The sequence below is a fragment of the Falco punctatus genome (genome assembly GCF_963210335.1).
Source record: "Falco punctatus genome assembly, chromosome: 2".
In the NCBI taxonomy this organism is placed as follows: Eukaryota; Metazoa; Chordata; class Aves; order Falconiformes; family Falconidae; genus Falco; species Falco punctatus.
In genome coordinates, this window is record NC_137581.1 from 93,251,136 (window position 1) to 93,265,514 (window position 14,379).

The 14,379-nt window shown below is 38.8% G+C and overlaps 1 protein-coding gene across 1 annotated transcript in view; it reads right to left on the reverse strand.

The window, feature by feature from the left end:
- Positions 1-245: 245 nt before the first annotated feature.
- BMX (BMX non-receptor tyrosine kinase) overlaps positions 246-14,379 on the reverse strand; it is a 39,186-nt gene continuing 25,052 nt past the window's right edge. The window contains exons 7-18 of the mRNA XM_080375288.1: positions 13,350-13,412; positions 12,314-12,373; positions 11,515-11,569; positions 9,594-9,673; positions 8,828-8,955; positions 8,343-8,417; positions 7,433-7,604; positions 6,296-6,512; positions 4,498-4,562; positions 3,447-3,565; positions 1,338-1,495; positions 246-335 (exon numbers count right to left, since the gene is read on the reverse strand). Coding sequence (XP_080231414.1) covers positions 261-335; positions 1,338-1,495; positions 3,447-3,565; positions 4,498-4,562; positions 6,296-6,512; positions 7,433-7,604; positions 8,343-8,417; positions 8,828-8,955; positions 9,594-9,673; positions 11,515-11,569; positions 12,314-12,373; positions 13,350-13,412 — 1,267 coding nt within the window. The 3' untranslated portion in view covers positions 246-260. The remainder of the gene's footprint in view (positions 336-1,337; positions 1,496-3,446; positions 3,566-4,497; positions 4,563-6,295; positions 6,513-7,432; positions 7,605-8,342; positions 8,418-8,827; positions 8,956-9,593; positions 9,674-11,514; positions 11,570-12,313; positions 12,374-13,349; positions 13,413-14,379) is intronic.

Genomic DNA, 14,379 nt, shown 5'->3' on the forward strand with positions numbered 1-14,379 from the left:
TCTGAGAAGTCTTTTGAGACAATGCTAAAAAAATTAATTATATTCTTCCACAGTATCCTTCAAAATTCTGTCACCCACAGAGTGTCACAAAGGCTTTCTCCACATGCTTCTTGGTCAACTCCCTGATTAAATGAGAAGAACACGAATATACAGAATAATAGGGGTGTCTAATGTCAGGCAGGTTTCAGATTTAGCTCTTGTGCAGAAGGCAGGTGATATGGAACCAGTGTGCACAGTCATCTGTTTCTGAATCTTCCTTTTCAAGCTCTGTTATCTTCTCTCAGTGCCTCAAAAAATGATAAGAGCTGATAAAAGGCAGGGCGCTTTTCTGGTAGCTAAATGAAGCAAAGATGATGGGTATGGTTATTTAAGTTTGAAGTAATTCAGGAACTGTAATTTGCATTAGTTTTTCTTGATTTTAGCATGCAGAAATTAGTAGAGGCAGTGATGATTGTGAGGCAAAGAAAATTAAAGTTACTTTTTCTATCTATCTTTTATCTATCTATTGATCTTCTTTCTTTGCATTAACATGTCCTCAAATACAAGTTATTTTTCTCTGACAATTATATTAAAATAAACCCCCAAACATAACTGTCATTTCATGGTATCACCAATAATATATCCAACAGTTCTTTGTTGTTGGTGAGAAACAAGTCATGCTCCACAGACAGGTTACTAAATTTTAGATGAAGAGGAACAATAAATCAGGATAATTCTTGGCACAGAAGATGCAGGTCTCTCAAGATAAAATGGGCATCATCAGCATTTGACTTATAATTCCTAGAAGACTCACAGATAGGGTAACACATCCCTCTCATTCTAAAGGTGGGGTTATTTCACACAACTTTTGCTAGCTAAAAAGGTAGAGGTCTCATCCATGTTTGCTGTTTAAGATCTCTGTATAGGAAAGCAGATATCTTTTATTCTGTGGTCACTGACATAAAAAGGATGAATGACAATGGAGAGGTACCAGTAATGGTCCTGTCATCATGGAAGAAATTTAGACAATTAGTTTAGTTCAGCACCCAAATTTGAAACCATAAATATTAGGTGAGAAGAATCTCATCCTGTATATTTTGTCAATTTGTTGAAGGGTATTTTACTGTTATTTGCTTAAATACATGGTTCTGAAAAGAAGGGAGCCAATCTTCCTTTATGCCCTGTTTCCTGTACTAACAATGTCCTGAACTAGACTGCTGTATAGAATGTACTACATACAAGCAATGGCTTTTATAAGGGATATTTCCCACTATGAGCACTAATACAGCTATTAACAGGGACTCGTAGCGACTCCTGGTTTTTTTCTTTTTCCAGTTTGTATGTGCAGATATAAATACCTCATGCCAGCAGTTGTACATTATCTGGTAGATGATGTCTGAAACTAGTTGTGGTCTATAAAGTCTGTATCCTTGAGAAACTTTCTCAATCACCTGCATGTCATCATAAAGCTCATAGGGCTGCTTTCCCAAAGTGAACACTTCCCACATTAAGATACCTGCAGAAATATTTGCAACAATAGAAGACAAGAAATGAAACTCAAGAAATGCAAGATAAACCTTTTTTCCTGGAATAAGACATATATGCAACATATAACCTATCAAACTCCTTACAGAGAATATTGTCCAAAGAGAAGCACAGAGATGACTGACAAGCGTGATTCTGTACCCAAATGTAAACCAACACCTACTGCAGAAGAAGGGAAATTCTGATGATAAAGTTAGTTATAAATATATTTAATGTGGACAATGATGGAGAAAGTCCAAGACATAGCTATCCATGGACTGATTTTTTTTTTCACGAAATATATACAAACATCCCCTTATATAAGTATGTGTGAGAGAGGGAAGGAAAAACAAAATGACGGTTATAGGTATCTACGTTTTTAGAGAATAATAAGATTTTTACTGGTTTTTTTAAGTGAGTGGGACATATACTCCTCTGGTGTCAGAAAGATTTCTGAACAGTTTATAGTGTCAGCTACACATACCTATAAAGACTGGGTTATACTGAAGCAACAGAAACACTGGATAATATCATAATCATTAATTCATCATGATAGCTTTGCAAGAAACAATTTTTGTTGTAACTGAACATATGTGATAATCATGCCAACCATAAAGTAAAAAAAAATACTGTGAAATATTTATTTCACAATAATACATAATTCTGGCGGTAATGGTTGGCTTTGAGAAAGAAATTAATTGTATCTTTGACTTCCCTCCAGCTTGAAGACTGGAGCATTGTAGCGTCACAGCGGGATCAGAATAAAATGGTACCTGAATCCCAGCTTTCCCTGATGAGAACATTAAAAAACAAGATTATTTTTTATCTGACTTCTGCTTTTGGGATAGGAATACATCAGTTCAGTTCTTTAACCCTTTAAAGACTCATCAGTTAAAAACAACCAAACAAGAACTGATGGATCCCACTCTTCCCTTGCTTCCACTGCATCAATGTATAGTGTTAAAATGAGAAAAGAACTTCTAAGGAAAAATAATGTTCCTCACTGAAGTTAATGCCAATATTGAAGTTAACAACAATAAAGCCTGGAGCCAAAATTTCATCAATAAGAGCAAAAAGAAAATGTATCACTAGAAAATCCAACTTCTGATTTAATCATATATGTTATGAACAACTTGTAAAGGGCATAAATTAGCTGCTCTCTGGCAGAGTCGTTAATATTGGGAGACTAGCTGAAGTTAAAGATAAGAAGCCCAGCAACTGCAAACACTTCCATCTGCTTTATTCACCATTGTTCAATGTCAAGAACAGTGGGTTGCCAATTTTTCATCATCTTGACAGCTGCCAGAATTTTCCTACTGGAGGAGCAAACCCATGTATGTGGAATTTAAGCCTGTTCACAAAAGGCTTGCTTTCCTTTGACACCTTTTGCAGACTTTTAGAAACACTGAACACACTCCAGGGATTTGTAAATCATATCTTGAAAACCACGGAAGGAGAAGTTCAAATGTTTGAAATTCCTGGGTAGAAAGTGATCTGCAAGCACGTCTTATTCTTGCTGAAATACCAGTTCCAGATCACACTGACTCTCTTCCACAAGTGGCTTATGCATAGAGTCTACTCTGACCTCTATGACTAACTGAAAAGCTCTTTTGACCTGGGCAGCGCTGATTTATGGTCTAGATACACCAACGATACCATCTGATCTCCACTGCCAACAGTTTACTTTTCCATATTAAACATATACATAGCAAATGGGGAGCAGGCAGAGTTTCTATGTACCTAAAAGGAAACCTGTAAGGCTAAAATAATTCAGAGAGGATAGGGTTTGGATGCATAAAAACACTAGATAAGAACACAAGCTATAACTCCTTTTTACATTCCTTCAGTGTGTAAATCTCTAGCATTTCTGTTTAGTAAGCTGAGGTAATCCAAACGTAAAGGCATATATGCATGCATATTTATATGTCAAATTCCATACATACCAAAGGCCCATACATCTGACTTGCTGCTAAATTTCGCATAATGAAAAACTTCTGGTGCTGACCACTTCACCAGAAACTTGGTTCCTAGTGAACTTACATACAGGTCATCCAGCACATACCTACAAGGCAAGAACTTGGTTGTGACCGAGTTACAGTGAAATACTATTTACTGTTTCTTCCTTGTACATCACAAAGTTCCTAAGAAAAGCCTTGGCAGAATCCCAGATTTCCAAAGAATGCCCGATAGAGGCATTAGCTATAATCTACAGAATAGATCATTGCTATCAGCTTAGAGGAATAATGCAGAATCATAGAAATGCCTGTTGTAAGGCCATCTAGCCCAGCCTCCAGCTCAAATAGAATTACTCCCAACATGTCAGCCACAGCTCTCTGTAGCCAAGTCTTAGAAGCCTCCAAAGATTGCAATCTCATAGTCTGCCTGACTGGCATGCTTTGCTGTTCCACCACCTTCCTGGGGAAAAAGCCACCTTCTGTTACTGTCCAGCTGGAACTTCCCGAGCTACGGTATGTGGCCGATATCTACTGTTATATCATCTGGCACTGATAAGACTTATGTGTCTCCATCAGCTTTGTAGCTGTAAGTAGCTATAGGCAGTTTGTAGATCTCCTCTTAGTCTCCTCTTCACCAGATTAAGCAGCCTGCTCCCTCAGCCTCTTCTCAGAGGACATGTTCTCTAGGCTCCTCATCCTCTCCAACTTCTCTCCATTGAGGCTGCTGATTAAGACGTTTGGCCCTCAAATTAGGTGAAAATCTTGCACCCAAGGTAAACACTGAGGTTTCTTTAACAAACATGACTAGTGAAATCTCTCAGCTGTGATTGGCCTTTAATCCTTATTTTTTTGAGGCAGCAGAATGAATTTATTCCAACCCCATAATGGCTTATGATCATTAATGGACAGGAGACACAAAGAGCTACATCACACCGTGTGGCATATCTTTCCTAAGAGCCAAATGCTAGATGATCAATGCCAGTAAACTATATGTACACTAACATCATAGCGTCACAAAGCGCCCCATTCTTTTGCTTACCTGGTCATCCCAAAGTCAGATACTTTCACAGTAAGATTGCTGTCAACCAAACAGTTCCTAGCAGCCTTCAGTAGAGAAATGAGAAAAGACGTGAGTAGAAAAAATGCAAAGAGGAGCAAATAACATCATGTCTTGGTAATTTGCTAATAATAATTTCTGTCCTCTAACATTTCAATGAATAATGACATTCTTTGATTGAAGAAATTACGTTTGGAACTGTAAGGGAACAGTAAGTAGCTTTCTTATTTATTTGTGGTTTTTTTTTTTACTATTGACTGAAAAACATTTTTTACCATTATTCTAGCTTTACAAAGAAGGGCACTGAGCGATGAGGAAACAGAATTGAGAAACTCACATTCCCTTAGAAAAACAGCAACAGAGCCAGAAACTAAACCCTGTCTTTCAAATGGTGTTCTACTCTAGGGTCCTTTTCAGTAGTCTCAGAATTTACGGAGGCATCAAAAAGTGAAAAACATTGATTGGATTATTCCCAATGCACTATAAAAAGAGTGGAGCAATGAAAGGTGATTTAAATAGCTTGATTTATGAAAAGTTCAATATAAACCTAGTTCTGCCAGTGATCACTTGAGAACATTTATCTAAGGCTGTATTCTCTGCCTGCATGCTTATTCATTTTTGTGATACAGTTTGCATTTACAGTTTTCAACTTGAAATCAGGCTCAGCTTTTATTTCTGTTTTCCCATGGTGCACATCCAGTTTTCAGGAAACTGACTTTACATTTACAACTCAATTTCTGCTACTTAAGTTGTCTGATATTCCTGATTTTTGAATCAGGGTGTGAAAATTGCTGAGGTATGGATTTAACAACTTTGTTTACACATAAAGACAATTCTTTGAATTGTCAAATAATGTCATCAAGAAGACATTTAAAATGCTACCTGAGGACACTGCACCTCTATTGGAAAATAAAGCAAGTCTGTAACAGAAATTGTCACAAACCTTCCAACATGTTTTTGTCTACAGTTACAAAGCAAAATACTGCTACGGATTCTGAAGCACAGTGCACCAGAAATTTGGCTAGCTTAATTTTTAATATGCCAATGAAATAACAGCTTATTTCTCCAAAGAATGCCAGCAGTCTTGAAAGCTAAATTTTGGATAAACCTTAGGTACAAGTCCTTGAAAGGACTGGTCCCCTCATCAAAAGCAGCTTGAAATACTTGCTTGAAAACTGGCAGATAAATGTATTTAAAAGGGCTGGGCAGCTGCAGACTAGACTTTCAAGTTCTGTTCCTGCTAATAATACACCCAAATAAATTCCAGTTTATCCTAGCAGGGTCTACACTTGTTTTAAAGAGAAATAGTCCCAATTAGATAAATCCTAAACTCATTAAAAATGATCTATAAGTGACCCAGATCCTTAATGTTACATCTCTTTCTTCTGGAGGACTACAGCATCATTGGACAGAACTCTTTACTTCAGTGGACTGATTTTACAGTTGCACGTCTGTGCTGCCAGGTGGTCCACAAATCCTTGAGGCTAGAGCCCATACGTGCAGGCAGCACTGCATGCGGTGCTGTAGACCTGTCAGCTCAGCTCTGAAGCAAAGCAAACTAGCCTATGGGCAGTGCTGTTTTTCTTGTGGCGTTAGTGCTGCTCATCCAGAGCTGCCTTGTACTGAGCCAGCTAAGCGTCTGTTCAGCAGACCACAATGTTTTTTAGGGTGAGTGCCAACAGAGCCAGGGCAGCTGTGGCTGATCCTGAGGGGCAGGACTGCCTAGCGTTAGGTCATCTTCCCACCTTCCCTGTTCTACTTCTCCTGTGGCATAGCTTACCAAATCTCTGTGTATGAACTGACAGCTCTCCAGAAATGCCATAGCATCACAAACATCATAACATATTTCCAGAAGCTGAAGGGGTTGTAGTTCCTTCCCATGACTCCTTAGGTAGCTAAGCAAACAGCCATTAGCCATGTATTCTGTCACTAGATAGATGGGATACAATTTTGAGCATACACCGTACAGTCTAACAAGTTTGGGATAATTAAATTTCCTGAAATAGAGAAAAAAAATTAATGTAAGAATAAATGAAGATTATTGTGCATTTCTGTGTTATGTTCTTCAAATGTCAATACAACGTACTGAAAGAAATTACTGAAACTGGATACTGTCCCATCTTAGACTTCAAATATTCCTTTTCAAGGACTGAGTGTCCTTCTGCTCATTACTTTGAAAGTCGGTAATGATGACAATCAAAAGACGACTCAGTATTGATGAAACGGCAATGTTATACTCAAAACCTGAAATAGGATTTAGCAGCGCAGATGTGCAGCCTTAATGGTGGGAGAAAATGGATCTGAGTTGGTGGGGTGGACCTTAGATCTGAAGGTTTTCTACTAAAACGGTGCTACAAAATTTTCAGATTCAGAATCCTGGTCATATCAGCTAGTTAACTGACAGGAATGTCATGCATTCCTTCAGGATATGAGATATCTAAAATGTTATCAAATTTGTGTGCTTCAATTATCATCTCATGGAATTTCTCTGGAAATTCTAACATCTTTACCTCTTCATAGTCAGAGTCTAAAACTTAAGTCTCATGTTCATGTTTCTGGCATTTCCTAGTTATTTATGTTTCTCATTCCTATCTGCAGGATGGCAAGAACAGCTTTCTAACTGTTTCTGTGTAAATGCTAATGAAGCATAGTTTTAAGTGACATATGTGGAACCTCTGAAGTTGTGGAAGAGATGTTAATTGAAAACTTTGTAAATGACCCTATTAATCTTTGTGAAGTTTTTTTGGTAATACTTCAACTACCCTATGTGTCTACCTATTTAGCCTGTGCCTAATGTACTAACCATTATTAATGCTATTTTTAAGAGGAAATTCTCTTTCCTGTATGTGCTATACATTACTGATTAATGTTTGGAGAGATCATTATTTCCAAATAATTAAGCAGTGCCATAGCTTACATCATGGTCTGAGCTTCTTCTATGAATTTATCTTCTGACATTGCTCCCTCTTTAATCATCTTTATGGCCACATCATATTTTCCCTTCCACTTTCCCAGATGCACCACTCCAAATTGACCACTTCCTAGCTCTTTCATCAGGACAATTTCTTCTCGTTTCAGCTCCCAAATTCCTAGTGGGACAAAAACAATTCCTTCAGAAAAAAAAAAAAAAAAGAAAAAAAAAAAAGACAAATGCAGGTGTGGTATGCCCCACAGGCAATGCTGTTATTTTCTCAGGAAGGTTGCAGAACCATGCAGCACTGAAGCAACTTACCTGTCTCTTGGCTTTGTGTTTGAGTTATGGAAGGAGACCACACTTCCTACAAGTGTTGTTTGCTACTGCTGAGGTTTAAGCCTTATAGATAGATACGAGAAAGCTTTATGCATTAAATGATGATACATTTTTATATAGGAGATTGGAGGACAAGAATTACTGTGCCAGGTAATGTGGCAAAGGGAGAGAATGGCCATGACTCAGATATGCTGGGGAAGGAAACATGCAGTCTTGCACAGCTGATATAAGACCTGACTTAAAATGCCTTAAAAAGGGTACAACATGGAAGTTGGTATAAAATACCTTTGCATTCACCTTGCCCTGGATGTAGACTAGGTGCACTTGTAGGGAGGGATACCCTACTACATAGAACTGTAAAGAACAAGAGGAAACTATGGAAGAAGCTAATGACTGAAAGACCTTCCTTCCCAAATTCTCACATTGCTTCCTGCATGGACAAGCAGAAACGGCCACCAAACAAAAATTCTGTAACCTCCTGCAAGCATGAAGGCAGTAAGAGTCACAATTGTCTGGTTATTCTTTTCTCGATAGCCAAGACTGATAACAGTTTCAAAAAGGAAGGTTATCTTCATACCATTTCCTAATGAAGCTGTGGTTGGGACTTTATTTACTTGTGTAGACACTGCATGCCGGAGCCTTGTCACCATACCTACAAAGAAAACCTGTTAAAAGTCACAATATATGCATGAGTCTTCTGAAATCAAAGAAAATACAGGGAAATTAATACCTTCCTCTGCCTGCCATATTACAACCGCTCAGGTGATGAGAGATATTCAATATTCAGCAGCTGCTGCATCATGACACAAGACTGAAAATTTTCTGTGCTTAAGGGCTAGAGCATCAGAGGTATTGCAAGAAGAGGTGGTACAACATAAAAAAGCACTGTACAGCAAAGGAAAGCAACTGTATTTGTTGTGAATAAGTTAGATCAAGACCAAACTCTCCCAAAAGATGTTTCAGTATTTAGAGTTTTCAGTATTGGAATAGATTCACTATAATGCTGAGAAGTCCAGAAGCCTAAGCCGAAATCAATCGAGTAGAAAGAGCATATAGGATTACCAGCTGAGTTGAGCTGATGGTAGTGTATAAGCTTGGGAATTGATCCAAAACAGTAGTTTTCAGTGAGGTAATACTTGTTCTCAGGGGTTTTATGCACATGGTAATGTTTGACTGTTCCTTTTCTACTTCTGAAAAACATCACAAAATGCAGTGCACGTCAAAGCCTTGCAAAGTACCTTCTAGCCTATGTATTAATAGATGAGTTAGTTGTTGAATGAACTGCAACAATCCAACTGGCCAAATAACAAAATATGTAGTAGATGTCACCAGGAAGACTGTTACATTTGCCTCAGTTTCCCCTTTAACACCTGCTGGTTATGTAGTACAGGCTCCTAGCACACTGGAGACTTCTGCTGCATACTCTAATGTAGTCTGATGGTTAGTGCTTGTCTCCCAACAGTTACATCTAGAGCAAATGACTCACATACTGCCCTTGCAATGGTTCTACATCTAATTCTGAACACTTTCCTTTCCCCTTGCTCTTGCCCTTGCCCTTCCTTTCCTTCTCTCTCATTCTTGAAACTCCGCTGTTCCCCTAGTTTATGTGCCTGTTACATGTCCATGTTTAGATGGGACGATTCTGGACCTCCTTTTCCCTGTTCATGAAGCCACTGTCATGCATGAATTCAAATAACTATATGGCCCGAATATACCTGAGGTTCACTTTCAACACAATGTAGAGATTTTGTTGTTGACCAGTCACACATATCACACAGCGCACTCATAGCATGCTCATAGAAATGGTACACAGTCTTTGGATACTCACTCAGGAACCTTGCTGAATACAGACACAATATACATTCCTGCTTGGCTAGATTTCCAAACCATAAAAGCACCTTCTTTTCCCTAATGAAAAAAACCCAAAAAGTTACAAGGAACAATGAGGTTGGGATTCATGTCATTGAACTTCAGGCTTTTACACCATAATGTCCACAAAGGAGAGAAAAAGATGTGACTCATCTGACTTCCTTTATGGACAAGATGAATTATGCATGAGAAATATTTATTTCTTTCCACTAAAAAGAGGGTCTACGTAACTGGTTTTGGTGTCCCACTGTAAATGTTTAAAATTAGATGAGTTGTACCCAGCCCAGACATGAAGCAGTTAGTTTGCAGTGTTGTTTTGGTGCATAGATACAGATTTATAATTGGGGAGATGAGGAATTGTTAATCCCATCTCCTGCCTCATGTCCCATCCAGAGGCAGTACACATTATAGGACCCAAATGCTGCCACATATGTTCCATCTAAATAAAAGCTCAATCCACCACACTCAGTTCCTTTACATAATGTTTTAGACTGATGTATTTTCTGTTGCCAAAGTATTTCTGAATTACTGAATAAGCAGTATTCACTGCACTTTATTATACTGAGACTATTTTTTGTCTTTATGTGGTACTCCAGTCCTAACTTTCACTATCCAGTTTTAATTCTGTTAATGATTTTCCATACTGGGCTCAAAATGCTGGTTTTCAGAGTTGTTTTAACAGCTACACCTCTAATGTGCTAGGAATGGCTATTGCAGGGAGGAAAGAAGACATCTAAAATCTTACATAAAGGTCAAGTTTCATTGCTGTGAGGTTCAAAATAAATTTAATGTCCCCTTAAAGTTAACTGAAGTCAGGAGTATCCAACACCTTTTGGTACTGGGACCTAACTGCCTTTCTCCAGTGATTTGCCAAACCTGAATTTAATTCCTGAACCTATGATGCAGTGGTGCAGGTATAAAGGAAAGGACATAGAGCCAAGGCTCCCAAAGGGTCAGGTTATATCAAAGCTGTTAGTGGCTGAGTACCAATATGACTGGCTGTGAGAAAGCAGCAAGCCACAAGAGGAAAACTTGTTTACACAGTGCATCCAAGAGCAAAGCATGGCTGAGGCTGAGACTCCTCCAGAAAGTTACATGAACAAGTGTTTCTGTGGTTGTCTGCTGTAAAGACTTGTACAGCTGACTAGTCCTATGGTGCTATCCGTCCTTGCTCCTAGTCAGCTGCATTAAACCAACTCTCAGCAGGCACAGCACTCAGTTTGCTCAGCCCCTTTCCTCCAGCTGGCAGCAGAACCCAAGCAGATGAAGCGCAGGGCAGGAGGGGAGTGTAGCTCTGCTTGTCTGGATGAACTTTTACTCCGCATGTGTATATTGTAAAACCATCACAGAGGATTCCTTTAGACCAGGGGTCCTCAAACTCTTTAACCAGGGGGCCGGTGCGTGGATGCAGTGGCAGGCCGTCTTCTGCGGCTGCTTGGTTTCCCCCCCCAGCCCCCGGTGGGGGGGAAGTGTTCTATAAATACCGGGGGCCGGATTGAGGACCCTGGGGGGCCGTATCTGGCCTGTGGGCCATAGTTTGAGGACCCCTGCTCTAGAGTGACCAGTAGAAAAAGCCACACTGAGTCAAACAACACAGGCCTAGAGGTAAAACCGAAAAACAGAGCTTTGAGGGCAAATGCACTCAGTGTGGCTTTGTTCCAAGCCTATTTCAGAGGTATGTAATTTGTTCATTTATGTAGAAGAGGCATTTTTAGAGATCTGTTTATCAATATCAAGTTAGCATGAGAATTTCTAGCACTGTAATACTACAGCTGTTTGAAGAGCATCAGCATCCTCTAGCTACGCAGTATAGCAAAGACAACAGACACAGAAACATATCTATGGTTGTTCATATACAAGTGATAAAGGATATGTAGGACCTTCTGATGGAGCAGCTGTTCAGACTGCACACGGGAGACATAACCAGCATACCAACTGCAAAGAGAAATATTTGGCTAACTATTCACAGGCTGATTTCTGAATAAGGCACATCAGACATATAAAAAATGCCAGACATCATAAATATTTCCAAAACTGCTTTTGAAAGCCAGAGGGTAGACCTGGGACTTGTCCTGCATGTGTGATTTTAGGCCATGAGATAAAAGGGAAACCACTAGTTCCCATCTGCTTCCTGTCATCCAGTGGCTCTCCTTGCCCTGAAATATCTGGGCTCACCCTGTGACTGACTTTTTGCAGTAAATCCTTACATGAGGATCCTGCTGCTCTAAAGTTATGCCAGGAGCTCTACTAGAAGTTTATTGTGCCTTCTGCAGACACAGCTGTCCTAAAAGCTGGGAGGTGCATAATTCTCCTCTAACTTTGAACCTTCTTGTTGTCATAATATTAACCAAATGGAGGAAACAAGCCAAACATGCTATGCCAGATCACTTCAGGGAGCTCCAATGCAGCCTTCTTAATAGCAGTTCACTTTTATGAAGCATCCATTTAGTGTACAAGACTGATTTGTCTAAATTACTTTTATGTCTGAAAGCAAATACATTCATGCCTTTGGAAGTCTGTGGAAAGTGATGTTGCTGATAACAATATAATTATTATCACTATTACGACAGCCACACATAGGATACCATTGCTCTAGGTATAGTGGACATGCAAAGTGGAAAGGCAATCTCTGCCAAAAGAATCTTTAGGTTCTCATAAAGACATATTCTATATACTCACTCATGCTTAGCAATACTCTGCTCTTCTGCCAATGTCTGTTCACTGACACCAGAGTTTTCCCTGTGAAGACAAAACAACATGCTGAAATTGTGAAAAACTAGTTATGAAAAAAACCTTCCTTGGGTTAAAAGTCATACTACATATATTTTTTGAGTAGTTATGCCACGGTATAAGGTGAATATTTCAAAAAGTTGAGATATATTTAATTGTCTGGATTTTTTTTATGACTTGGTAAACACTTGAACAGCCTTTCTCCTCTACTGTGAAATGTGTTGGAAAGTCAAATATTCTCTGTGCATGCTGTAACAGGCAATGAAACTGCATATCCCTTTAGTGACCTTATGAAGAGAATGCATCTACCATTTCAAAATTTCATGGAAGATTTCCAGAATTCACAAACCTAGACTTTCCAAGACAACAGGAACTCATGTGGCAGAAAAAAAGGCTTCTAAAATACGCTTTTGTACAGAAATAATAATGATTCTTATTTATGCTGCCTTTTATAGGATACTGTAAGAGTAGGGGAAACCTCTGAATCTTGTTCAGTATGGTGTACTGTGAGACAATCTATTATGTTTCTGTGAGATTTTCAGTCAAATATTTAGGCACAACTTTAATGCTTACAATGTTGTGTCATCTTACTAAAAAGGAAAAGTTGGATCTGATGTATCAGTTTGACAGACCTGGGCTCCTTTTATCCTGTACTGAACTACTCACATACATATAAAGGCACAAGAGTGCCAGCAAGGCTGATTTAATGCTGAAATAAGAGTAAAAAGATTGAAATCCAAGCATCATTCAAGTCAGTGGTGAAACTCTATTGATTTAAATGAAACCAGGATTTTCAACTGATGTTTTTTTGCATTAATGTATGAGTCAAGAAGACAAATTCTATCTGATTCTGTACCTTTCAGGAAACTTATGCTTAGTACTCAGAAAGTTATTTAAGAAGAAAAATATTCCAGAAATATTGCCTAATCTTTGCTAGAGTGGTGAGGAAAACATTTAAGCAGTGGATGGCTGCATATTGATTCACCTTGGCTCATCATCATTCAGAGATAATTTTCTCAAGTAAGTGCTCGGTACAAAACCTTCATTCCTGCAAAATAAACAGTTCACAGTTTAGCTATCATAAATTGCATCTTAAATTTGGTCACTTAACATAGGAAACGGGATTAATCAGAGTCACATTTTAGAATGCCACTAACAGAAATGCTCATGGTTAAAACATTTCTGCTTTTACTTACCATGTAGAAAAATACAGAAGTAATTTATTTTAGAAAATTACATTTCAAGGAAGTACTCTTTTTGCTAGTCATTGAAATGGCTTCCTCCTCCATGATTGGTTTCATCATATGGAAGATTGGAGCAGACATTCAACAATATCATTACGTGCCATCTCAGTTCCTGTGATGAAGGATGCCAGTGACTAACAGGTGCCAGCAGAGTATCCAAGGTTGAATGCAGAAAGTCAGTGGGTAGGCTCAGCACTCTTCCCAACACAAAGCCAGATGCAATTGAGAAGCTAAACTAAGTGAATATGGACAGCTGAGCTATCACTTAAAAGCAGCTGACAGAATGGCATGATGGACCTATATTACGGTGGCCAACAGACATCTATAATTGTAAGGGGGTGGGCTGTATGCTGTGCCCATCAGAAAAATAAATAGGAGGAATAAATTGTATGTTTGAATATGGATGGACATAGAAAGGAAGAGTTTTTTTAACATAGATCTTAGCAGAGTGAGAAGAAGACTGAGGGTGCATGGAAACAGGTGAAGCAGGTAACTCCTGATGTTTGTTCCTACTACCTCCAAGAAAACAAGATTTACATTTTTTTTCAAGCAGAACGTAAGAGTTTTGTTACGATGTATATGTGACTTGTCCTTGCAGAATCAATACTGCAGAAGTCTCAGTTTCTCAAGCTAGAGAAAAAGCTGTAAATGCCCCCCTTTCTCTTGATGTCTCTCTGCTCCTTCATTCACCTTAGAGCCCTCTACTCAAGCTCAATAAGCAGAGCTGCCTGTACCATATGCTTTTACATGGCCATAAACAGTCCAGTGAAG